This window comes from Manacus candei, unplaced genomic scaffold (assembly GCF_025592945.1).
Source record: "Manacus candei isolate 608988 ecotype Guabito, Panama unplaced genomic scaffold, ASM2559294v1 h1tg000034l, whole genome shotgun sequence".
In the NCBI taxonomy this organism is placed as follows: Eukaryota; Metazoa; Chordata; class Aves; order Passeriformes; family Pipridae; genus Manacus; species Manacus candei.
The window spans coordinates 8,665,577-8,691,490 of record NW_026138082.1 but is presented as its reverse complement, the minus strand read 5'-3'; the positions used below and the strand labels follow the sequence as shown (position 1 = coordinate 8,691,490).

Sequence of the window (25,914 nt, the reverse complement as noted above, 5' to 3'; positions counted from 1 at the left end):
GTAATGGATTCAACTCACCTTAATTATTGAATAGCTGCATTGCCTTTGAACAAATCTAAAAGTATTGCCAGGTCTTTGATCTGCTTCTTTGATACTGGTAAAGATTTTATTTGTGAGTGCATTCAGCCACATTGGTAGGAGAGTCTGAAAACCCTGGGCTAAAGCACAACTTGCTTCTTCCTGATTATATTGAACATTTTACAGGTATGGAAACATATTGCATTTTAGTTGGCTACAGTAATTTAGGTAGAAATGTAGGTGCTGCAAATTTCAATGCTAATTAAACAGAATTTTGATGGCAGGAGAAAGTGATATGTCCTATTCTTCTAAGCATATGTTCAGTCCAATCTGTCTTTTTAATTGCACTGCAGCAGAGTATTAAATTATTCAAATAAATAATGGAAGAAAACTTAAACTAAAATCCTATTGAAGGGGTAAGTGCCTTGTATGAAAATCATTTCATATTATTTTGTTCTGCATTCTGACAAATATATAGCCATCAATATCCTTGCCTGAGTATGACAGAATTGTTCACATTAATAGCTAGCTATTTGGGTCTTGATATGAATATTTATTTAAAATGTTGATAAAATTGCCATCATGTTTTTAAACAGCCAGATCAAGAACAACTGCATTACCCGGCAGCGTTATTTAATACTTCAGCAAATTTAAATCTTGAAGATTTTAGTAATTAAACTCCAAAGTGAAGCACATGCATAAGCCACCTATTTTCCCATGCCCCAATTCAAGATAGAAAGAAAATTCAACAGTCTTATCTCTTGGCAAATTATGCTTTGGATGGAAGAATACTATGCAACAGAAATTGATTGTTAATCCTTCAATAGCCAAGCTATTTTGAAAACCATCTGAGAGAAATTCATATGCCTCTTTTTGTGTTTACTGCTGGAGGAAAAGTTGGGCATAAGGCAACCAGATCCTAGAATCACATAGAGAATCACTGCTAGGAAAATCCCTGTCTTCACAAAAATGGGAGTTTTGCTTAAAATTGATCTCAGGAAGTGAAAAAAAATAAATTATTTTGAACTATTTTTACTAAGATATGGGAATAATATATAAACCTGTTGATCATTTGGCAGTTCACACTAGTGCATTCACATGTGCAAAAAGCTCAGCCTTGGAAGCAATTACTGGTTAACAATCTGGAGCATGGGAAGGGCTAGCCTACAGGAAAAATTAGATCGAGAATAACTGAGAGTTAGGACAGTTGTGGACTTTCAGCTTTGGGATACAGACTTCAATATCATTCCCTTTTTAGTAATCAAGATCTCCAAATGGTTGTCTTATTCTCCTTTCCCGCCAGATAAAAGTTTGCACCTGCTTATGAGATGTCAGTTACTTTGATTTTTCTAATTGTGAGTTTTAAGGCAGGCTATCCATCCTAGATACAGGTGATACAATTGGTGCCATAGAAATTTTATGTTGAAAAAAGTTGAATCTGTCATTTAATCCAACCACTTTCATAGCTCTGTCTTCCTACCATACATTGCCAGAGGTAGTACATGTCAAATATAACCGTGGTTGAAAAAAAGAGAATAGTTTCCAAACCTGGTGAAAAAAGGCAACCAAATGAGCAAGCACAAGGTCTGTCAAAATTATTAATGGCACAGTACTGCATATGTGCACTCCAAAACTTGTGATAAAGTTCATAATGGAGATACACTTCTTACTGAATATATCCAAACACTAAATCTCACGTAAATTAGATACTTTTAGAAGTAAGAAGTAAGCCCTTACAGCTAACTCTCATTTTCTACACTATTTGTTTCACCTTGAGCCATGATTCAAAGTCCAAGTTATTTCAGTACTAAATCTGATTTTGAGAACTATGCTAATCCAGGAAAGTTATTAATACTGAGCAGGGCACACTGCTAATTATGAAAGCAAATAGAGGACAAGGTAAAAAGACAAAAAAACCCAAAAACCCAAACCAAAATGACAAACAGAAAATCTGTGTCTGTGATAATCACAATGAAACAAATGCCTCAATGTGGTTGTTTCAAGAACAAATCAGACTGTATAATCCAGACTGAAGCATTAATCACATCACTATCTGTTTTGTATTATTAACATTTCATACAAAACTGTGTGCATTTCTTTTCCATAAAAAACCCTCACACTTCTGTAGGAGGCAGGTCTTTCCAGCTACTGGAAATTCTAACATACATTTTCTAAAGAGATAATAGTTTACTAGAAATGTCCATGGCAAAGTGCTTTGAATAAGTTTGTGCACATCCATCATGTAGTGCATGGCTTTCAATACGAGGTTTTCATCTTGTTGTGATACATTTCTTTTTTTTTTCAGATTGTTTCATCTTCTTTGATTTGATGTTTAAAAATCACCCTGTGTCTTTGGCAATATCTCTTTATACTGTTCACTTCATGAAGATTAAACTCCACAGCCTTCAGAGAGAAGTGGACATCTTTGATTTTCCTATGACTATATTTCACTCCACTCTCCCCGCTACAATGAAGTAGTAGACCCCAGTTGTTGAAATACAAAATCAAAAGATTTAAAGCTGGAAATACCTTTCATTAGGTCCTCTCATCTATGGTTTTTTCATTTCAGAATTGTAGTCTTCCAAGTTAGTTATAAAAAGCTCAGGCCATACAAAAATGAGAACAAAAGCAATGAATTTTAAGTTTCAGTTTCTAATGTTGGGAAATATTCTCCTTCATTCAAGAGCATCTTTCTGCCTTCTACTTTCACTTTTAGTATTTTCTCAAAAATACTTTTTAGTATTTCCTGCACAAAACCAAATATTCAGGCAAACAAGAAAATCCCAAACTTTACCATTATTCTTCATTTCAATTTGTATTACTGGCTTGGATTTCAGATTGCATGGCTTTGTCTACTGTATTATGCTGTATTCTACATTTTCTTAAGGATACTCATAGAGACTAAGTCTTATTATCAGTGATTTTTGCTGAAAATCAAATATTAGACACAAATGAATGTGAATTTGTACATGTCTTTTTATTAGGGGTGAAAAAGAGGAGGTCCCTTGTGGGTTTAAGATTAAATCAATCAAGCAATAATAAAAATAACAACCACAAACTGCAGTGTACAAATAACTCATTTTGAAAATAAGGCTGGGAATGATGTTAACAGGAGCATTCCTGAGGCATTCCTGAAATACATTAATGTAAACATTTAAATGGATAATTTTGAACAATTTGTAATTATCAAACTGGGCCTATGAATATCATGTAAGTCAGAAAAATGTCTAAATTAATTAGATGTTTTATAGGCTATGACTATTGCAGTAAATATTGCATGACTGCTACAACAACTTAAGAGTGATGGAAATTTTTGATGGAATTCTTGACTTTTTGCTAATTTGTTTACATTTACTTGTACCTACAATACAAGTAGATGGATGCTTGTGACTTGATTATCCTATAAATAGTAATCAGAAAGTGTTTAAATTCCTGTCGCCTACATCCACCAGTGATTCCACATGTTACCTATGGTTATTTATCCCACACAACTTGTTTTGGGTTTTTTTCTCCCAAACGCATACAGTGCCTTTTTCTAGAAGTGATATCAGGTGGCAACATGTCCTCAGGTATCATCACTAATTGATACTTTTTCTATTAACTTATTGTAAAGGAATTCCAATGCTTCTAGAGATAATTAGATCTCAAGTGATGGTGAACACAGTCTCCAGATAAAAACATGAAAGCTTGACACATGGTCTCTGAAATTGAAAGTGTTAAAACAATGCTCTATCATATTGCCCAGAAGGAATTGACCAAATCAACTACAAGTAATCACTCACTTCATGTGCAGCTGACTGACACTTTTAATGAAAAATGTCGGTGATGTAGCTTTATTGACAAAAGTATGCAACATATTGTTCCTGGAAGATTTAGAACATTTTAATAAAGTGATATGAATGACAGAAAAGACCTGGAGGACAATTAATGAGAATTAATTAGTTGTACTGATAGACCTTGAAAATCCTGGGGTACTAGCCAGTTCATTACATTATGTACATGTTGTATTTCATATGTAATGCAGAAATCCTGGTACAAGAGGAAAAACAAGGAGTAACCTACTGAGATGTACTTGCCTGTGTTGAAAGTTGATTGATTTTGCAGATGATCCAACCTGATAGATAGCAAAGCAAACATTCCTTCAACTTACCTTGGCTTTTACTGGAAAAACAAAACCAGACAAATATTGTTGATCAATTTGTCAAAGTCTGAAAACATTATGGCAAGCATATATTCTAAACCATGATATAAAAGACCTTGAAATGTATTTCAAGAATCATTGCTTTCTGAAGGCTGAAAAACCTTCAGAACTCACTTAGTTTCAAAGTCTGAGCTATTCATTCCTGAACTAAAAGAATGACCATAAGAAAACAAGAATCCTGATGTCTGAGTAAAATTTTTGTTAACCTTTGTAGTCAGTTCTTGCATTCCCGAACTGAGCAAAAAAAATATATAAATACTATAAAAACTGTGTGTGTAAACGTGAGGATATGTATAGTTTGCTGAAGGTATAAGGAGTCAATGAAACAGAAAGGCTGTGAAGTGCCTTTCTCACTGGAAGCGGGATCACTGTCGCAGCCACACTGCTGCCACTGCTCTACATTCTTCTTCCACTGGCAGGTTTCCCTTGCTCCCCTAAGCCTGCCTCCCTCAGACCCATCCCTGAGCCGGCCTCCTTCCAGAAGGGAACCGAGGCGGGAATCGAGGGTCTTCCCTGTCTCCCACCGCCCCCTAGCGGGACCTTCCTGAAACGCGGACCTCCTACCTGGCCCTGGGGCCCCGTCCGCACCGCTACCTTCTAGCCAAGTTTTTCTTGTTAAAACTATTTTTTGTAATCTTTAAATTATTAGAATAATAATATAGTTACCAATAAAACTTGTTAAGGTGAAAAAATATTTTTGATAATTTTATTGTGATTTTGTGTATTATTTTCTAAGTATAGAGCTTATTTTATATTCAGATGTAGTGCAAATCTGAATAAGGACAATATGGAAATTCATATGTGATGTCCTTCAGTGTCTTCCAGATTAATTTGCTGTGTTTTCAGATTATATTTTTTTCTGGCCACCAAAACTTCAAACTCTGGATAGGATTGGGATGTGAAAACAATCCATTGGGATTTTTGCCTAGCAGCAGTTATTCCTCTTGACACAATGTGAAAATTGTGTCTAAAACCTATCTGCAACCTTCATCTGCAGAGCTGCTTAGAAATGTGAGCTTGTCTTAAAACTGGTAATTAACAGGGTCAGAAAGAAATATTACATTTCAGCATAACATTTAGAAGTAAGACAAAGATTTTGTCTTAAAGACACACAATGTTTCATGTGCTGAATTATGTTTTATGTCTTTCTGTACTGCTGTAAGAGCCTGGAAGCTCCAAGTCAGCAGCTGCTGTGTCTGAAGGCACCTCATTTTCTGAGAAGTCATTAATTGCTTCCTGCTGTGATTGCTGAGGGGCATACTGGTCTTGAGAACATGAAGCTGCTTGGTGCCTCAGTCTGTGGAGTCTGTGTAAGGAAAGCATCTTTCTAAGCTAGAAGAGGAATTTGAATAGGTTGTTTTTGTGGTGATCATCAGTGTGGCCACATTGATTAGTCCGGCAGTGTAAGGACCCCTTCTGTGGGATTTGATCCACAAAGCTCATTGCTGTGCTGCTTTCTTGAATATCTTTAGTGTCTTCAAGGAAAAAAGACAGACAGTGATGCTATCATTTTTGTTCATTCTTTCCTTGCTTTTGTTTTCACCCCTAAGTTGAAAAAACTAGCAACCAATCATAGTTTTATGGGAATAAACCTTCCTTTATTTGTAGAATGAAAGAAGCAATAGGCGTTTCCCTACCAGTCCTGCACTGGGAGTTTGCAAGGGAGCCAAAAGGTATTTCACACATTTTTAAGTGCATATTATCGCCTTAATAGGTTTCCCTAGATTTCATGAAAATTCAGAACAATTACATGCAATATATTCCCAGTTGCCTGTCTTATCATAAATCTACATGTATCCGCCATTAGAGCAAAACACTTATTTTAAAATTCATGGTGAGTTGTTACAGCACAGACCAGTGGTAGAAGTGAGCTGTTCTATGATGGTACATAACACCAGGGCTCCCAACACATGCACTAACACTTCTCAGAAGTAGTCTGTGGGTCAAGCAGATTGCATATCAAGGACGTTTACAATTTCACACTGAGACTTCTACATTTCCATTTCAAAGGCTGGTAGAGACCCTATTTGTTCTTGATGTAGAATTCCTTCTTGAAATCAAGTGGTATTGAGAGCAGGGAACAAAAGTTGAATAAGTAACGAAGAGCTATTTATGTGCCATGGAAAAGCAACAAAACTTGTGCAGGTGCATCAGTATCACTTGACTCTATACGAATTCAGAAAAGGATCTCTGTTTTATGTAGAGATTCATGAGGTAATCCAAAGAGATTTTACTTCTGTTTTAACCTTTTACTTGCAGTTTATAGTTTGTGTTTCCCTCTCCTGTACCTAAAATTAGCCCTCATTTTCTGGCTCACTTGGCTGATCAGCATGATCTTCCTTTATCAGTAAACATATTCAATAGTTTCTTCTACAGTTATCAGCTTAACTGGCTACCCATGACTGCATTCCAGGTTTCAGAAAAAGAATTTACTTGGAGGAATATAAATAGTGAACAAAGAAGTTAATCCAAAATGTAGTAGTCACTCACAGTTTCCATAAACTAGTGTTCAGTGGATGAAAAAAGGAGTTCTCAGGCTCCTGTAGATTGTATCCACTTGTACTGTGACCATCTGAAATTCTTTAACACAGTGTTATATATACGTTCTTTAACACTGTGTTATGAACACTTATCCTGCCTTTAAGGATATTTTTGAAAAATATGTTCAGAAAAGCAAGAGTTTTTTTCTCAAATATTTCTGAGGTTAATGATTTTTTCAATTCTTTTTCATTTAATCATAGAATGGTTTGGGTTGGAAGGGACTATAAAGATCATCTAGTTTGAACCCCATAGAGTCATTTAGATTGGAAGAGACCCTTAAGATCATCGAGTCCAAACAGAAAACCAGCACTGACAAGTCCACCACTAAACCGTGGCTGTAAGTGCTTCATTTTTGCAAAATAATGCAGCTTTCTCAATGGGAATAAAAGATGAGCCTGTTTTCCTTCTGTTGTCCTCTGTCTTGCTAATTAAGCAGTGGCTTGGAAACCTAAGATACTGTTTTGATCTTTACAGTCTCATCAGGGCTTGCAAGCAAGTTTACCACTTAACGGGCAAGTGCTCTGATCGCTAACTAATTAGCAAAAATCGCAGCAACAGCAGAAGCAGAATCACAGAAGCAGAAGCAGAATCCAGGAAGAACAGGATGGTATGAAGAGCCCCACATGGTAGCCAGTCCTGGGCTGCTTCAGAAAATGTGGGGTCAAACGAGACCTCTTCAGGGAAGGAGGTGGGGGCATCTCCGATATTTTGGTATTTCTGGCCAGAGCAAGCATGGGAGAGGGCTCTGGGTAGCACAGTGTGGGATGGCTGTGGGCATGCTGAACACCACAGGTACTGCCTGATATCTGCAGGACTTCCCACTTTTCCAGAGCTTGGTAATCACTGAAGAAAGGCTGCTGGGCCAGAAATTTGGACTTGTGTGTCTCAGTTCTCCATATCTGTACTGGGACGTAAATTCTGTTTTCCTTCTCATTGTCAATGCTGACACTAAATCGCCCTTAAAGTGCAATTATATAAGGACACTTTTTTTTTTCCATAGGAGATAACATCTTCTCAGCTTTGCCTACCAATTTTCACTTAGTTTTTGGACAGACTAATTTGCAAGATATAGCCTTAATTGTCTGTGAGAATACTGATTTAATTCCTAATTCCATCTTCTCAAAATATCCTGTAAATATGGAGTAGTCTGAGGTTATTAGTACCCATGTGGTGTTTTACTGTGATCAAGTTTACAAGAACTCTGTTTATAAGCCAGTGTTTATTTTGAGGGCAGGTAATTGAAAGATGTTTATTTTGAATGCAGCCTCAAAAAGTTGTGAAGCTGCTGGGTTTTACTATTCAAATTTGACATGTAAAAGATAACACTTTAATTTAATGCTCAGTACCTTACAACCAATTTTCTCACATTATTGAACTGCTTTTATTCTGTATGATTTCAGCATGCTTTGGATATCATACTTTGTATTAAAGTTTAATAGTTGAAAGCTATTGTTATCAGTTATTTAACGTTTTCCCTTATGCACCTAAGTTTATGCTTGCTGAACAGCAAATGAGCAGTTCCCAGCCTACACTGTGGAGCTAGACACTTTTATGTTCCTTTTGCCTCATTTGTCCATGTCTTACTGATACACTGTAATTCGACTACATTTTTTTTCCAGTTCAGTTAATATAAAAATTTCTGAGAAATTAGATAAATGAATGTACACACATTTAAATTCAAAGCAGATTACTGGGCTTGATGTTCTTTACTGCTTAGGAAAATGACTCATGGATTATACTGGGAGATCCCTTTCTGGGAAAATTTTATAACAGAAACTGCTAATTCCAGTAGATTAATTTTCCGGTTGTCTTCCCAAAGCTGTTCTTATGGGAACCCCTTAATTAGTAGTATATTTTAAATCATTTTGTATTTTTACCAGCAGTCAACCCTGTTAATAATTTTTACTCGTTTTTATGTAGAATTTCTTGATGTCCAGTTCTTTTTGCAGACCCTTTCGTGTCTACAACACCGTTAATCCTGCAGACGGCTGAAAGAAAGAAGCAATTATACTCCTCAAATAATTGTGGCCAAGACATATGCATCTGTACAGCAAATGACAACAGAGTGGTATAAGGAAAATGAGTGGGAAACCTTGAAATGTTCATGTCCTCAAACACCCCTGTGGTGGCTATCAAGAAACCCAGTGAGTGTACCTCTGCCTTTCAGCCAGGAGCATCTCGCACACTCTGACTCTGTTTTTCAGAAATCTTTTGAAATGGTGTATTCCAGGCCCATTCTCTTAGTTGACATTAAATATCTCTTGTCTGCAGGCAAAAAACTCTTAAACTGAGAGCAAAGCTGAACTACTCTGTTTCCTTGGCAGTCATGTGGGGAGAAGATTTTAAAATGACCATCACAGGTTGTCTGCAGGTGAGTGAACAGTCACTCATTGAAATGTGAATGAACACACATGTCAATTTAAAAACAATTGTATCTACAGGAAAAGGCTGCCCAAAAGCATTCTCTGATCTTGTGATGAATAAAAAAAAGAAAAAAATACAATCAGATGTATGATGGGATTAAAAAAATTTATTCAAATGTGTGGAATAATAAAAGAGAGCCTATAAATGATTCTGTTTCTCTTTCTGTGTAGGAAGTAATAGAAAAAAGGGACTCATTTCTAAATATCAATTTGTGAACTGACATAAACCAAATATTCATTTTGATTTTCTAGTAAAAAGGCCTTTTAGTTAGACTTCAATGCTTATTTAAGTATTGAAGCAGAACAGTTTAATTCACTGTAACCAATAATATTGCCTAACTAAAAATAAAAATATTGTTCTGTGAGTAAAACACAGTGCCTCACATTAACAAATTTATTCAAATGCTGAGTGAATCTGGAATTGTTGAAAGAAGATTAAAAATCAAAATGAAATAAAAACTGAGGATGTTCTGAGAACAGGATTGAAAAGGCATGATTTCTTGAGGGGAAGGGAGCTCACCCATTTCCCCTTTCCACTTCTGAAAGTAGCCAAACTCTCTGTCCCTCAGTTCAGGCACATGTGGAAAACTCATCAATCTCTACAAGATTTTCAAGACTTCCACAGAAAGGCAGTTGCTGTTTGCAAAGCCTGGATAAAAAGTATTAAAATAATGTCAAAACAGCTCACTTATTCTAAACATCCAAAGCACAACACTTATTGCACAGCTGATTATTTTTGTTTGGTAATAAAGAATTTTTTCATCAATAAAGGTACAAAAGTATCTTCAACTGGCTAGTAATTTGGAGGAGTGACCTACTCTGATTTTCTTTTATTTGTGCAGGCTGCTATTTTGGAATTTGGCTCTACAGCCTTTATATTGCTGGATAGTACTTAATGTGTGCAGATTCATTTTCTTCAGTGAGATTAGCCATCAGAGTAAGTAGCAGAAAGTGTCAATACATACTCTGAAATTGTTTTATTTCATTGTTAATGTATATTCAGTCATTACTAGACTCCTTGAAGAAATTTAAAGACTGTTTTGTGAAAGGCAATGTTACTTTCACTCTGTGTTACTCTTCAGTTTGAAAACATGAAATGGCCATATTTGTTTTAAAAATCTCTCATCCTTTAGAACCAAATGACTGTAAAATCTCACCATCACCAATATAGAGAAACAAAACCTCACTAAACACTATAAGATCATCTCAGTGCAGAATTTTTGAATGTGAAATGAAAAATAAAATAAACAAAAGATTAACTGGCATTCAAGATCCAATATAATTCATGTTTATTTTCACTGTGTACAGAAGGTGGAGCCAAATTCATAAGGATCTGTGAACTTATACTTCATTCTTTGTTTGAATGCTTTTCTAATGTCTTTCTAGAGGGGCATCTAGTTCAGAGGACATATTGATTAGAATCAGTTACAATGTTGAGTGTGAAGGAACATGATTCCTTCGGACCAGGGCAGTTGGGATAAATCCTTTTAAGACAAACTTTTCTGGTGTTTAAGTGGTCTGTAATGAGGTTTAGAAGTTTCTTGGCACAGCAGAAGAGGATCTGAGTCTTCACATATTACCATTCTCCCTTTCTGTCGTCCATCACTGAGCCAGGAGTGAATTCATATTTCTAAATGTAGCATGAGAGCAAAATGAGTATGACCATGAAGTTGTGAGACCTTAGTGGTATGAAGTGGCAAGAACCAACCAGCACAAAGAACAGAAAGGAAACAATCAACCCAAACTTTGAACACTGTATTTTTCTTCTCTGTGATCCTCATAAATTTTAAAAAGAAACACCCACTTAGCTGTTTGCACTGCTAGCTAGTATTCCAAAATGTAACTAGAGAACATATCAGAATAATTTTGGGCTTAAAGGATGGAGCCTGGCATTAAGAAATTTTGCTTCTAATTCTGGTTGTGTCGTGAGCTGTCTATGACTCAGAAGAGCTGCTGGTATACTCCATGACAAACTTCCCAACTCCGTAAAAGAGGTTGCTATAACGTAACTTCTTCTATGATAATATTTATAAAACACTCTGAGATTGTAGACAGATGACTGTGCAACAGTGCAATATATTTCCAGAGAGCAGTGACCATTCACTAGGCTGGGCTCTGATGCGATGACATCACAGAGAACTTCCCACTTTCATCTGAGGTGCTTCAGTTTTGATGTTTTTTACAGCAGAGTTTCTTTTAAAACAGCATTTTTTTATCTTTTGCAGGCAGTAAGAGCAGAATCTGTCTTATGCTGATTAAACCTACTTTTCCCCTGGGCAATATCTAGCTTTGAATGAAATGAATGTGAGAGACCACTTTCAAAAAGGAATGGCAAGTGAGCTCACTACAAGACAGTCTTATGATTATCCTCCTTTTTATTATTATTATCCTTACAATTATCAGAAAATATTCTTATATACTGTGTGCCGTGCCACCCAAGTGGAACCAGATACCACCTTGAGGGATGACAATTGCCTTGAATTGTCTATTTTGAACAAGGAATAACCCTTTGAAACTCGAGGCAGGGAGTGGTTAAGGCTGTGTTTTGCACACCCAATGGTGCTGGGTGCAGCATCTTACAGCGGGCTCCAGTCCAATCACCCCAGCTGAGAGAATGTGAAAGCACTGTGGCCAGCAACTTCAAAGCTGTGTTGTATTTCTATGTGATGTAAATTCCTTAAACAAGCAAAAAACACTGGGTGCTTGCTTAAAAAAAAAAACAACAACAAAAAAAAAAAACTCCGAAGCATTAGTCTGCACATTTATGTGCTTAGGTAATCAAGAAATACCACACATTATTGTTCCTTGGACGTTCTGAAAAGCTTTACCTCTATGGGCCATGAATCAGGGCATTATTCACAAGTCTGTCTTTAAAGCCAAGTGTGTGCCAAGGGAACCTGCCGAAGCTTATGTGCCATTCAGGGATGTGGGTGACTGCACAGCTGCCTTGAAAGCACCTATGAAAATCTGCATTGCCGTGTATATTAATCTCCACGTACTGTATATTCAGCACATTATATTTGGTCCTTGGATTCCTCTCCCAAATTGCACCGGATGAGGACAGTGGTGTGAATGGGAGTACTGGGATGTGAATTTTGCAAACAAATTGAAAACAAGTGAAGACATGCTATTCATTTTAAGAGCTCCATAAATTACAGGCATGCTTAATTGGAAGTAGACCGTGAACCCCGCTGGTATCAATGGGAGATTTGGTAATGGTCAAAGGACTGGAGAAACTTCCAAATGAAACATTCACTAGGGCTTTCCCAGCGAATTAGGTTATCAAATATTTTTGAGGGAGTATTTGTAAGCAATATGAGGAAAAAAGTTTCTGTATAGAATGCTGCACTTGCGTTCAGGTGATATATAGAATATATATAGAGAGACATATATATAAAAATAGAGAGATATATATAGTGGACTGAGTTCTTTATTAACCATGAATCTGTGTCAAGAGCTGGAAATACTAAATAGACCAATCTATGGTTCCATTTGGTAAGTCTGTGTAGAAAAGCAGCAGCAGTACTGTGGGCTCTGAACTATTTCACTGATTCAGCTGAGAATTCACAGAGAGTGTACAGAAACCCTGTGGAAGTCACCCTGAGGTTCAGTCCCAGAGATGCCCTTGATGGAGCCTAGGCTCCAGCATTGCATTGAGTCACAGTGAAAGGCAAACAGGTTCTGGAGTCCTCACACTGCCATGCTGAAAGATTGTTTCACAAGACAGTGCTGTTTGCTCCAAAAGTCAAAATGTCAATGGATGGCAGTAGAAGTCCCAGGGAGCTCAAGGCCCCAAAATATTAATTTCTATCAGGTGAAAAGAATCTATCTGTCTTCCACAATACAAGGCCTCAAACCTAACTGTGATCTTCTTACCCATCTCTTAGACCGTAATGAAGAACAGGTTTACAAATATGTCAGTCTTGATATCTCCTGCTTTCTTGTTGAACACAGCTTTACCTGAAGAGGGGTTGCACATGAGGATGTTTGTTCATTCTGAAAATCTTATTTCCATTGTGAGGCAAATGAGTGTGGGACTTTCTGGTAACCTTGTGAAATGGTAGATCATTGCATCACCTGAAGCTGAATATGTTCTGGTAATAGGCTGTGGAACATGACCATGGAGATGTAGTTCCAAACTCTAGGAGACATTTCCAAGTAATTCTTATCAGGACTAATGATAATCTTTCCTAATTCTACAAAGTATTGCGGGTGGAGACTTGTAAAACTTTCTCTTTGCATGTGGATAATGCCATAAGAAAGCCAAGTGTTATGCTTAATATGGCTGCAAAATTATTCTTTCCTTGTTACTAACATACACATTTTAGTTTTCCAAGGTGGATTTTAAGATTCTCCACCCTTCTTTCAAAATTTTTCAAATGCTTGAAAAATTGCAAAGCCTATACAGGAAGATAATGGAGAAATGCAGGATCGGGCAAGCTGAACCCTGCCAGCTTTGACAGGGAATGATAGCTTTGTATTCTTGCATGCTATGATTCAAGGTTTTTTCCCTGGCATAATTCTGCTTTCCTAAGGGGCAGCTTTTGCAGCAGCACCATATACAACATCCCAAATGTCCTCCATGTCTCCAGCATCAATACACACATAGCCATGTTGACAGAGTTTTGTACTTTGCTCCAGAATGACCAGTGTTCTACAGGGCTGTAGCAGGAGCACTATGTGTATTCTGCTCCCTGTCTGTACAGTAGTCATGAAGGCTATGAAATGCTATGATTTGCGTATTACAATTTTTCCATTCTCAAGAAGAAGGGCTCACAGCCTGTTAGGCACACAGTTCCATTTCTCTCTTAATGTGATGAGAAAAGGCAACCTGAAAACAACCTTCAGAAAACATGGGATTTCTTTCTGCCATATGGCTTGGACAACTGTAAAAGAAAAAAAAAAAAACAAAACCAAACCAAAACAAAATTGTAAAATCTAACAGCCAATGTCAAAGGAAAGAGGGCAAACTGAGGAAACCAGCTGTCTCCGTCTGCAGCTGGAGGAAGGGGAATAGAAGGTGTGCAGTTGTAGTGTACTAACTCTTTTTCTCAAACAGGAGGCAGTGTAGTCTGCTACAAACTGCTCCAGAGCAAGTACCAGGATGGTGTATTTGTTTCCCAGCTTCAAAGCTCCCTGATGAGTAGCTTTCTACAAAGACCTTGCCTTACTTTGAGAGAGTTCTGGGTGAAAAGCAGTAGGGAAGAGCTGTGCAAAATAAGCAGTAATATCTAGGTTGTGTAGTATAGTGTAACATTCATTATTTCAAGAAGAAACTGTAGAGGACTTTTATCTAGGAAGCTCTCAATGACCATTACTGGACTTCTTCCCTCCTTTGTAGCCTTCAAAGAGCAAAAAATGCTCTTCCATGGTACTGAGCCCAGAAATAGGTCTTGCGAATAACATGAGTTGAAACCAAAATGAGTCCAGTATAACCCAAACTGTGAAACTTCATGGAGAACTATGTGACCACAAACACTTCTAGAGAAGCTCCTAAGCAGTCCCACAGAGCAGCTAATACCACATGACGTGAACAAATACAAGACCAACTCCTCATGAAGTTTCGATTCCATGTGTGAGGAGCTTAACACAGACAGACAAATAAATTAATCTCTGTTCCACGGAGGAGGCATTTTTTCAAGGAGCATTTAACTAGGGTCTGGTCAGGAGCAAAGCCAAACTAGTTTTCTCCAATTGCATAGATCAGTTTTGGAGCATGATTTTACTCTGTAAAATGTGTTCAAAAATTATCAGGAGCATTTCTTCTTACTATTGAAGACTGATTCTCTGTACTGTGCTTTATTTTTTGAAATTTCCTGGAAAGAGTTTCCTGGAATTTGAGGTCATTTCTTCATTTCTCCCATGGGACAGACACACACACATGTGTCTGTAAAAAAAATATGTGATGTGTATCTCCTGTGGAAACAAACACGCTGCTCCCGGTGTGTACTTTCATGTGTGCACGTAAAGGAAATTGACCTCAGCAGACAAAGCTGTTGCGTTCATAACAAAAAGTAGAGAGGGCTTGGGAGGGCTTCCTCTCCTGAATGGTGGCGAGGAGTGAACAGAGGGAGCAGCCCCAGCGTCCAGGAGGTCCGCGCTGGTTACCCATTAATCCCTTTCAATGCATTTTCCCCTTTCCCTGCAGTGAAACTCCTGGTGCACAACAGAGAGCCAAGCTGTTTCATCTGTCTCAGGCGAGCCCAGATCTGGACACGGTGCCACCCAGGTGCCCCAGTGACCGGGGAGGGGGGTGTGAGGCGGCTGCTAATTGCCCTTGTATTTGTTTTGTTACATCAGCAAGAGTGGACTTCCATGCTCTGTGTCTTTACGCGGGCTGGTTTTTGCTGTCTTCAGCCCGCTCCCTCCTCCTCCCCCAGCTCCCTGCTCTCCGCCCGCAGCGCGCCCCTCCTCCCCTGCCTCCCCTCCCTCTCCCCTCCTCTCGCACAGTCAGAGGCTTGAAAACTTGTTAAAAGCTCTCCCAGTGTTCAAAGTTAGAAAAAACTTTTACGAGGTATCAGCACTTTTCTTTCATTAGTGGGGAAGGAAGGATGAAAAATACAAAACAGGAGTAGACTTTTAAAGTTTAAATAGATAGGTCTGAGTGCCTGAACGTGCTCTTCCATTTTACTTTAACCATCCAAAGAAGTACTCTGATCCAGTTTCACTGCTGATCAGCAAGGGTAAGTTGAAAGTTTTCCTTTTTCATCTTTTTGTGTATCACTTTTTTTTTTCTGAAAACACTTCTTTTCTTCTCCCCCCCCTTCCCCCCCAGAAATCCTGTGTTATTGCGCTCATGGTTGAACTTGTTTTAAAAAAACACATCTCTTAACAGCGTAGATTCTCTTAAAGTGCAAAGCGAAGTTCCATCTTGGAGGAATCCTTTACTTTCTTTCGTCATATTTCTATACATTTCTAGAAGTGTTACACTTTTACAACTTATAACCTTTTTCAAGCGAAGGAGTAACTGCAGCGAAGTTGTGAGTGCTGGGCTGAGTTGCAGACTTGTTGCTAGTACTTGGCGATCGCTCCCCTGCACTGCTCTCGGGGTAACTCAGCTCCTCTAAAGAAAAAAACTGAGGCGCGCTTCAGTCTCCTCTGTTGTACCGAAATTGCCTCAGAAGTTATTAACAGAGAGACCTTGCCCTGAGTGCGTCCAATTCCTTGCCCACACATTTTGCTTTCATATGGAAATCCTGATTGATGCCTGATAGCTTGAGCAGAGCAAGGTTCTTAATTAGGTGCTTTGTTAAATGCTGCAGCTACTGAAGTAGTGACTTTCACGTGGTCTTCCTGATAATTTTTCCCCTTTTCTTTTAAAATAGATGTGATAAAATCCAGACATGCGTTACGGATTTTTAACCTGGTTTGTATATAGTTACTCTGTTTTAGCAACCTCTGTGAGGGATTTTAGAGAAGGAATGTGGAATATCATGATATGCCTTACCACGTTGGCAATGTCTGTGAAAGTCTTGGGTAGATATAAATGAAAGTTGTCTAGGAAGGACTGTGCAAAAATACACACAATATGTGTCATAATCTCTATATGTTACATTCCCTTGAAGACTTGAATGACCAAATTGCAGAGGAATAAATGCTTGAGCAGCATCTTTTGGAGAAATAAAAAGCTTTTTATGTTGCGAGACTTGGAGTGATTCCTTATAGCAATTGTTGCCTACTGCTTGCCAGTAGTTAAAAAGCAACAAGAGGAAGCAGAAAAAGCCTTCAGCTGATAGTCAGATGAAGCACAGAGTCTATCTTATCAAGTAACACATGAACAAGAATATTGTGTGCTTATATGTGTCCTCATATTTTGCCTTGAGATACCCAGCGAGCCTCACGAAGCAGCATATTTCGTCCAAGGCATTCCTTTTCGTTTTTGTATGCGACATTTGTGATGAAAACCCCTGGTAATGGAGGCAAAAATGGGCTATGGACACCTTTTGCCCGATGTCCCCACGTACGCGCGCGCGTGTGTGTGTGCGCGTGCATAGAGAGCGAGTTAGAAGACTTGCGTGAAGCTTTCATCCTGCCATTTTTAACATCTGGACAGCACACTATGCTGCAGAATTTAAGCTTTTAGTCTTGGGATGTTTACTGAAGTGTTTCCTTCAGAAACTTCAAAGCCAAACACTGGCGCTGACCCACAATACCTAACAAGCATGCGAATGGGAGAAAGGCAAGTAGCAGGCTCCGTTCAGGAGAGGGAAGGGAGGAATGGACACGAGGGATTTGATTTGCGACATAAAGCTGAATGCTTATACACACAGGAACGCAGACAGATTCAACACTGTAAAGTTATCTCAAGCTATCTCTCATATTATGCAAGCCCAAAAGATTAATTTTATTTGTCTCTGCAGTGAACCAAGGCCAAGGATTCCTGTGGGCACAGGGAAGGTTAGAGGACATTGAGCAATGCATCTGTTTCATTAGATACATTGCTTTCTCTCCCCCAGTCACTAGTATCTCCTCCCCTTGTTACCTACTGAATTTGTCTTGCATGGAGGCACTGGGGCTGTTTTTTTTATGCCCATGTATGCTTTAGACATCCAGATTTCAAAATCCTCAAGCAGGAGCATCAGAGGGCCCAAGGCCCCCTCAGGGAATTCAGCTTTCCTTCCCTTAATTCCAGAGTGAGTCAGGAGAGGGATGAATCTGGGCATTAACACAGAGGGTAGACCTGAATTGTACAACTAGAGACCGTCTAAGAAAGTGCTTAAAGTTGCTTTTGCAAACATGATTTAAAATTAAACTAGGTGGGGAGGGTACAACATGTGAGAGGCAGAGGCTGTGGGGTAGATCCACTAGTGACTGATCACCAGAAATACTGGCAGACAAAGAAGAAAATCATAGTTGTGACACTAAGTTCTGGTTACTGCAACCATTTAATGCGTAATCTTTGTCCGGTGGATGAAATGAACTGAAGCTGATCTGCAGTCCTACATATGAACACTACTTTCCCAGAGGAATGTCTGGAAGACATTCTTTTATTTTTGCAAGATTACAGAAAACTAGCTTTCCCTTTTCCAACTTGTCCAAACTCGACGAGTTGTACATCTCATCTGCTTTCTTTGCAATGCATGTTACTTTTGAGAAATGCTCAAGCCGATTGATGTTCAGGGTCCAGAACCTTCTCTCTTGTCCATATGTGTGTGTAAGCACAAATAAAAAGGCAGAAGTTGTTGGAAAACCAAAACTTTGTCCTGTTTCCCAGTTGCTTCAGCTGCATGATCCCATTTTAGAACCCACTCTAACCCTTACTGCTCTTCCATCTGCTAGCATGTGACCTTCTAACACTGTAGTCAGACCTGGGCACATTACCACAGCCCTGAGTTTGCATTATTCTTTTCGGAAAATATGAACCAGATGACATGATGAATGCTGTCCATAAAAAATAGTTCTAGAATTTCTTAATTGTGGCCTAGAAGTCAAATGTCTTATATATTTGGTCATCCAAAACCCATGCAATGAATGCTGTCAGATCTCCTGCTGCTCTATGGATTTTTTTCCTATCTTTACCCACACACAGTAGGACCTGGAAGAAATCCATCTTTTAAAGACTGCTATATGTTAGTACTAGGCCAGCATTAGTCTGCCTCAGAAGAAGGTTATGATCCTGTAAAGTATTAATCACCAGGAACTCATGAAACACACGTACTCATCATCAGCCATATCCTTAAATTCCTAAAGTAGTGAAATCATATCAATTGAACAGGCCAGCCTGTATCATTCAGTGGACTCACTTAAGGTGTTTGGAAGAGTTAAAAGAAGTTTTAGTCCAGAATATTGAAGAATTATTTTTAAAGGTTCTGCCAACCATTAGAAACTACTTACAAAGCTAGAATACTTAAAATACCCATTTGATACAAACCCTCTTTCTATACCTGGTAAACAGATTTGTAGTCAGTTAATAAAACTGGTCTTTCAGTGCCCTGAAAGTAAACAAGTTAGATCCGATGAATGAATTTTCTCTACAACAAAGCAAAGTACTGTGTTTCATAACGCAATAGAATCCACTTAAGAAAAGGAATAATATATTTGTGCCACCACAAGGTTATCTGATTAACAGTACAATGTTTTGAATTGATGTGGGGTTTTTTATCACTGGCAAAGGCTAGCATGTAACTGATCTCTGTTTAAAAAAGTTGCTTTTCAAAACTATGTATGAGTAATTCAAGCATGGAATGTTTCCTCCTGGAGTTTATATTGCCAGAGGACACAGATGAAATTTAGCAATTTTGCATGCTGAAGCAAATTAAAAAATAGGTAGTTAATTCTCCAACTGTTGCAGGTGTGGGATTAAGTAGGTCAAAACTGAAGTAAATCACATTGCATTAATGAACCAGAAAGGGGTGTAATTAGAAAACAAACAACACATAACTGCCTAGAAATAACACATTCTCTGTTTTCTTAATCAGGCTTTCAATCTGAAATAACATTTAGACAGTAAAAACGTTTAGTCTGAGGAAAGTCTGTTAACCCAGTAGTTTAAAATCTTTGGAAAGCTGACTAATTAAATCAAGAAGCTGTTACTTGAAAAAGGCTCCTTCTGTCCACTTCACTTCTAGGACATGGAGCAAATAGTTTGCCTTTAAAACAGACTTCACGTGTTGTATAGTTACAGGCTGTTCTCTGTTTTAACAATCCCAGCCTGAGAAGAATGTAGTCACATTTCATTTCAGCCTTTCCAGAGACCTCTGCGATCCTCTGCCTGACTCCTGTCTGCCGCCCCAGCCCAAAAAGACAAACTCACTTTTCCCGGGAAAGATGAAAGCTGAGGATGGCTGAGGGGATGTGTCAGAGATAAACATGCTGTGCATACTCCTCCCAGCAGAGGCTTCCAGATTTCAAAGTCTGAAGCAGGCCTGATCCTTTGATGGGGCTTCATTCATGAGAAGAGCTAATTATATGAGGAAGGGTCAGCAGGCTGTGGTTGGTGAGCTTCAGAGCCAGCTGACTAGGCAAATGGAGGAAATGGCCCTGGTATATTTTTCAGGGGTTCAAAGATAATTGGCATCTCAAAGCTATTTTAGACACTTGTCTCCCATTACTCTGTCAGACTCTTTCTGATGGCAGGAATGGTGTGTTTTTATTTGACATTTATTGTTATGTTTGAGTTTGCCAGATTTACAGTCTTGTGTTTCCAGTGACTCACTGCTTCTTGAAAGCAAGTCTCCTTGGTGCTAAAATTTCCTATTTTATGAATTATCCAAAAAGTGCTTTTTCTATAAATGACCTTCACTAGGGGATATATCCATGATGCAGTGGGGAGGAAATCATTTCGACATTATAAAAACTGTTAATACCAGGAAGGGATTACTCAGCATGCGCGGAACAAATATCTATGCCCAGCAGCATCCACTTTAAAGGGGAAAGTTTTTGATTATTTTTCCTGTTAAATTCCTGATTTCACATGCTTTTTCAGGGGGCAAGTTAAAATGTAAGTTTTTATGAATATAAGATTGCCATTCTCTAGTTGATAAAAATCTATAGTGAAATTTATTCTTCCCAGGAATTTTTATTTCTTTTATGTCATCCTGTGTATTTCCAGATATCCCAAGAACTTGCCTGTGTCCCAGAAATGCACGCTTTAAAACTCAAGTCGGGGAGACAGTTTAAACTTGCAGTGTTCAACACTTGGAATGCAAACTGCAAGCCAGGAGTTGCCTAAGAAAGAGCTCGTTTACCTATTTCTTTTTTTCTTGCTGAATATTTTTTCCTTTCAAAACAAAGAAGGAATTTAAATACAAAAAGATGCAAACACAAATCTGAAACTACAATGAATTAAACAAATCACAGATAAACAGGAAACGAGTTCCTCCAATATGGTAACATTATCTTAGTTGTGTTTCATGTATTTACTATTTTTGGTTGCTTCATAAAACTATAGGTAAAGAATGCTAACTTTGATCTGGAAATACTAATGTACAAGCTGTATTTAGAAAGCAATTTTTTTTCTGAAGCTGAGTAGAGTATAAACTTGGCATCATCAGGAACTATACTCTTAAATGTATTGCACACTGTGTAGTGATAGGCAAGAGGCCAGTTTAATGCTGGTGTAGGAAAAACAGCATGCATTTTGCAGTGATAGAGTTTTATGTATCTAACGTTAACTTAATGTAATCTTTTGTATTTATGTTAACCCATGGTTTGCTTTTTTAGTATCTGAATGATTGAGCGTAAAAATTACAGGGAACAATCAATACACGCTGAAATTGAGAAATCTTTCATATATTCCTGGCATATTTAGGCAGTGCCACTGCTTAGTTCCACACCCTGCTTCAGCAGTGTGTCACAGCTGTTTTCCACCTGAGGCAGGTGTAGGTCATTGAACTGAGGCTGCCACCAAGGAAGCTGAGCCAACCACAATGGTCACTGAGGGTTGTCACAGGCTTCTTGAAAACTGGAATGAAATTAGGAGCCCCTTTTTTTCATTTTGCTCTGAGACATTACATGGTACTTTCTCTTTTCAGTTTCCCTGATTTCCCACTCCACCTGCAGACTAAAACTCTGTTTTCTCTTCAGATCGTGTAAGACACATGAATTACAGCAAAGCTGACACCACTGCTCTATTAGCATTGCTCTGTGATTTAGTCTGTCAAAGGTATTCAAGCTCTGCCTTAACCCTACTTTTTTTTTTCTTTGTGTCCTTGTTTAGCCAGCATCCTGTGAAGATGGGTGATTGGAGTGCCTTAGGAAAACTTCTTGACAAAGTTCAAGCCTATTCTACTGCAGGAGGGAAAGTGTGGCTGTCTGTCCTCTTCATTTTCCGAATCTTGCTATTAGGGACAGCAGTCGAATCTGCTTGGGGAGATGAACAGTCTGCTTTCCGGTGTAACACTCAACAGCCTGGTTGTGAGAACGTCTGCTATGACAAGTCCTTCCCCATCTCCCATGTACGCTTTTGGGTTCTGCAGATCATATTTGTGTCTGTACCTACCCTTTTGTACCTGGCACACGTGTTCTATGTAATGAGGAAAGAAGAGAAGCTGAACAAAAGAGAAGAAGAGCTCAAAGTGGTCGCAAATGATGGCGTGAATGTGGATATGCACCTCAAGCAAATAGAAATTAAGAAATTCAAGTATGGGATCGAAGAGCATGGCAAAGTGAAGATGCGTGGGGGACTGCTCCGTACTTACATCATCAGCATCCTGTTTAAATCTGTCTTCGAGGTGGCTTTCTTGCTGATACAGTGGTACATCTATGGGTTTAGTCTGAATGCCATCTACACCTGTGAGCGAGATCCGTGCCCACACAGGGTGGACTGTTTCCTCTCCCGTCCAACTGAGAAAACCATCTTCATCCTCTTCATGCTGGTGGTGTCCTTGGTGTCTCTTGCCTTGAACATCATTGAGCTTTTCTACGTGTTCTTCAAGGGTGTCAAGGATCGTGTGAAAGGCAAAACCGACCCCTACTCCCACAGCGGTGCCATGAGCCCTTCCAAGGACTGTGGCTCCCCCAAATATGCTTATTACAATGGCTGCTCCTCACCGACCGCCCCCTTGTCTCCCATGTCTCCCCCAGGGTACAAGCTTGTTACTGGAGACAGGAACAATTCCTCCTGTCGTAACTACAATAAGCAAGCCAGCGAGCAAAACTGGGCCAACTACAGCGCGGAGCAGAACAGAATGGGGCAGGCTGGCAGCACCATCTCCAACTCGCATGCCCAGCCCTTCGACTTCTCTGATGAGCACCAGAACACTAAAAAATTGGCATCGGGACACGAGCTGCAGCCCCTCACCATTGTGGACCAGAGGCCTCCCAGCAGAGCCAGCAGCCGAGCCAGCAGCAGGCCTCGACCTGACGACCTGGAGATCTAAGGTTCTTGCTGCAGTACTTGCTCAACTATGAAACGACGGGCGTTGGAAGATGCCGTCAGTGCTGATCTTGTTCCAGCGGAGGTGGTACTTAACAGTCTCAAGCAGGAGATTTTAACAATCATAAAAAAACAAACAAGCAAACAAACTTTTGAAATAATTGCTGTTTTTTGAGGGGATGTGGGATTGGTGTGGGGTGGTACATTACACATTGGTATTTAATGTAGCTGGTTTAAAGAATTCAAATACTAAAAAAAAAAAAAAGAAAAAGATAGGTAGTACTAAGGTAAGGGGCTGTTTTTCTAGAAAGGCTGTAAATATCTGAGTGTATGTGTATGTGTGTACTATCATGTTTGTTCCTAAAGAATCTTCTGTAACGCTAAAACCTAATAATAACTGAACCCACATTTGTCAGGGTGAAGTGCTACCTGAAGATGAAAACATTTTTCCTATTCAATATGCAAAAAAGTCCAGGATTGCTTCTGATCATTTCCCTGTCAAGAACATTCCATTCTTAGTGCACTTTGAAGGTAAACTTTCCTACAGGGTCCTCCAGGTTGTCAGAAAGCTCCTGTGAGGACAATCTACCATCTTTGAGTTGTTCAATTCAAATTTTAGACATGGCCCACCAAGAAATACTTTGGTCACCTGCTCTTCCAGCCCTTTATGCAGGTATATTTTGTCATGTGCATAAATGGGATGGCTCCATGCTTGTGGAACCGGCAATGACACAGTCTTGCTCACAGCGATACTTGTGTCCTGCTGCTCATGTGCAGTCTAATTAGCATCCTGTAAAACACAGTTTGCTGCCACTTGCAGATTTAAGCATCAAGATGAGCAAGCAACTGCCTTTAGTGAATTTTGTCACACCTTTATGTATATTAAGGGAGTGCGTATGTGTGTGGATGTGGAGGTAAAGGTATACACAAAACACCCTTGGAAACACAGGCTGAGAAATAAACGCACACAAGTTACTTGCAGTTGACACTTTCTCATGGATATGGTGAAAATGTGGGCCACTATGGTGTTTACATTCTGTAGTTCCTTCAATGCAAGTGAAGCACATGTCATTATATTTTTTTAATTCTATAGAATGTTTTCCATGTATCCTAAGTGGATGCTCTTTTAAAAATAAAAAATCAGAAGGGCTTAATCCTGGATGTCTTGCTCTGGAAAATCTCTTAAGTGTTTGGGAGTTTTGCCTGAGCAAAGCCTACAGGATCAAGCCCAAGATGTAGCAAACCGTGTTCTTGCTGGCATGAATGATTTTATTTTGTAGAAGTTAGGGGTGGAAAAGACCCATTAGGTCATCTAGCCAGTCTCCCTGATAGGTAATAATGATGCTTGAATGATAGAAGATGTAGTACTGTAAGCAAGCTTTAGTCTTTTACGTGAGAAACTTAGAAGAAGTGCTTTGTGCTGGATTAATAATAAAATATGCCTACAAGGCTTTTGCAGTAACTGGTATTTTTCTTGTTCTAAATATTCACATTTACTGAACTATAATGCCCACTCTGAGTTTGACAGTTAGGTCTTTCTAGATGGCTCTAGCAACTTTAGTGTTTACACTTAGATTTTGTTTGAAATGCAAGTGAAGTTGGAAGGATTTTTAAAGAGTACAATTCTAACTAATTTATTTGAAATACATGCTAAAGAAATCTACCAGTTTCTTCAAATGCATAGCCTCTTAGCTGAACACAGATTGACCAAGGAAATACATAGCTTGGTTTCATTTTGCAGCAACACAGATAAATTCTTTCATTTAATACATTATATTAATTTGTTTGACATTCCATGTTAAACTACTGTTGTGTTCAACTTCATTGCATGTATGCAACCATAGTTTGTCAGATCATGTTGTCTGGAGAACATTAGTCAATAAAGTTTTAATTTAGTATAAATACATTTTCTAATGGTCTTTTAGTGTTTCATACGTCCATATATCTTTTGTTTCAGTAGTATGATCCAAACTTGTTCCTTCCTTGTTCGTTTTTCCCCAGTCACCCTGCATTTCAGCAGCATCCTTGATTTAATCCATCTGGATTTACTTTGAACTGAAATTTCACAGGACCAGATTCAGATACCCTCACAACACTGGAAAAACAAGCATTGTTTGTGCCGCTCCTGGAACAAAGTCATGGTCAGCATGAACTACTGTAATGCGAATCTCGCTGTGAGTCTCAGAAAACATATTCATTTACAAACTCTTATAAAAAAATAGTAATAAAATACTGTCACATAATTTTTCAAGCAACTTTTAATATGGCTTAGATTCAACATTATGTAATCATTGCCTCTAGTTTACATTTCCCCATGTAATCACGTTGCTTGAGTGACAGTCAGTTTCAATGTCTGGAATTAAAGCCTCATTCCTTTATAGAAAGGCAGTGATTTTCATAAGGCTGGGATGTCAATATTGTCTCCTGTTTCACCTTTTATGTCCAAAGTCAAACAGTGCTTGCCTTTCCGGCATTGGACTCCAAAGGCGAGATGATTCAACTCCTTTTTTCATTTGAAAAATCAAAATATAGTGGTCATGTGATTATCATACAGCTTTCTACTTTCAAATTTGCTTGTTATTTTTAAGTCCAAATTCTTCCCCTTCCTATTAGTAAAGAAGGGGAAGAATAAGCAGGGCTGTGGTAATGGATTCACAGCTCTGAGAAATGCTACATGATCACCAGCACAAGGAATGACTCTTTGAAGTTTTCCTTAAATAATAACAGTGAGTCATATTTAAGCTGGCTTGTCCTAGTTTGTCTGTACAAACGGAAGGGCATTCCAAGCATTTTGTGAGGATCATGCCCTAGGAAAGGTGGATACTGAAGCATTCAGAGAAGGGCTCACCCTGAGACAAAATGTAGTGTTTCCTAGACAGGCTGATTGTCAGGTATGTCCCAAGGGGCATCTTGGA

General features: G+C 38.7%; 1 protein-coding gene across 1 annotated transcript; it reads left to right on the top strand.

The window, feature by feature from the left end:
• The first annotated feature begins 15,242 nt into the window (after positions 1-15,242).
• On the top strand, positions 15,243-24,901 carry GJA1 (gap junction protein alpha 1). Its single transcript, XM_051792247.1, has 2 exons — positions 15,243-15,866; positions 21,842-24,901. Exon 2 carries the CDS (start codon positions 21,858-21,860, stop codon positions 23,001-23,003), a length of 1,146 nt encoding a protein of 381 aa, XP_051648207.1. The 5' UTR covers positions 15,243-15,866; positions 21,842-21,857; the 3' UTR covers positions 23,004-24,901.
• Positions 24,902-25,914: the final 1,013 nt, after the last annotated feature.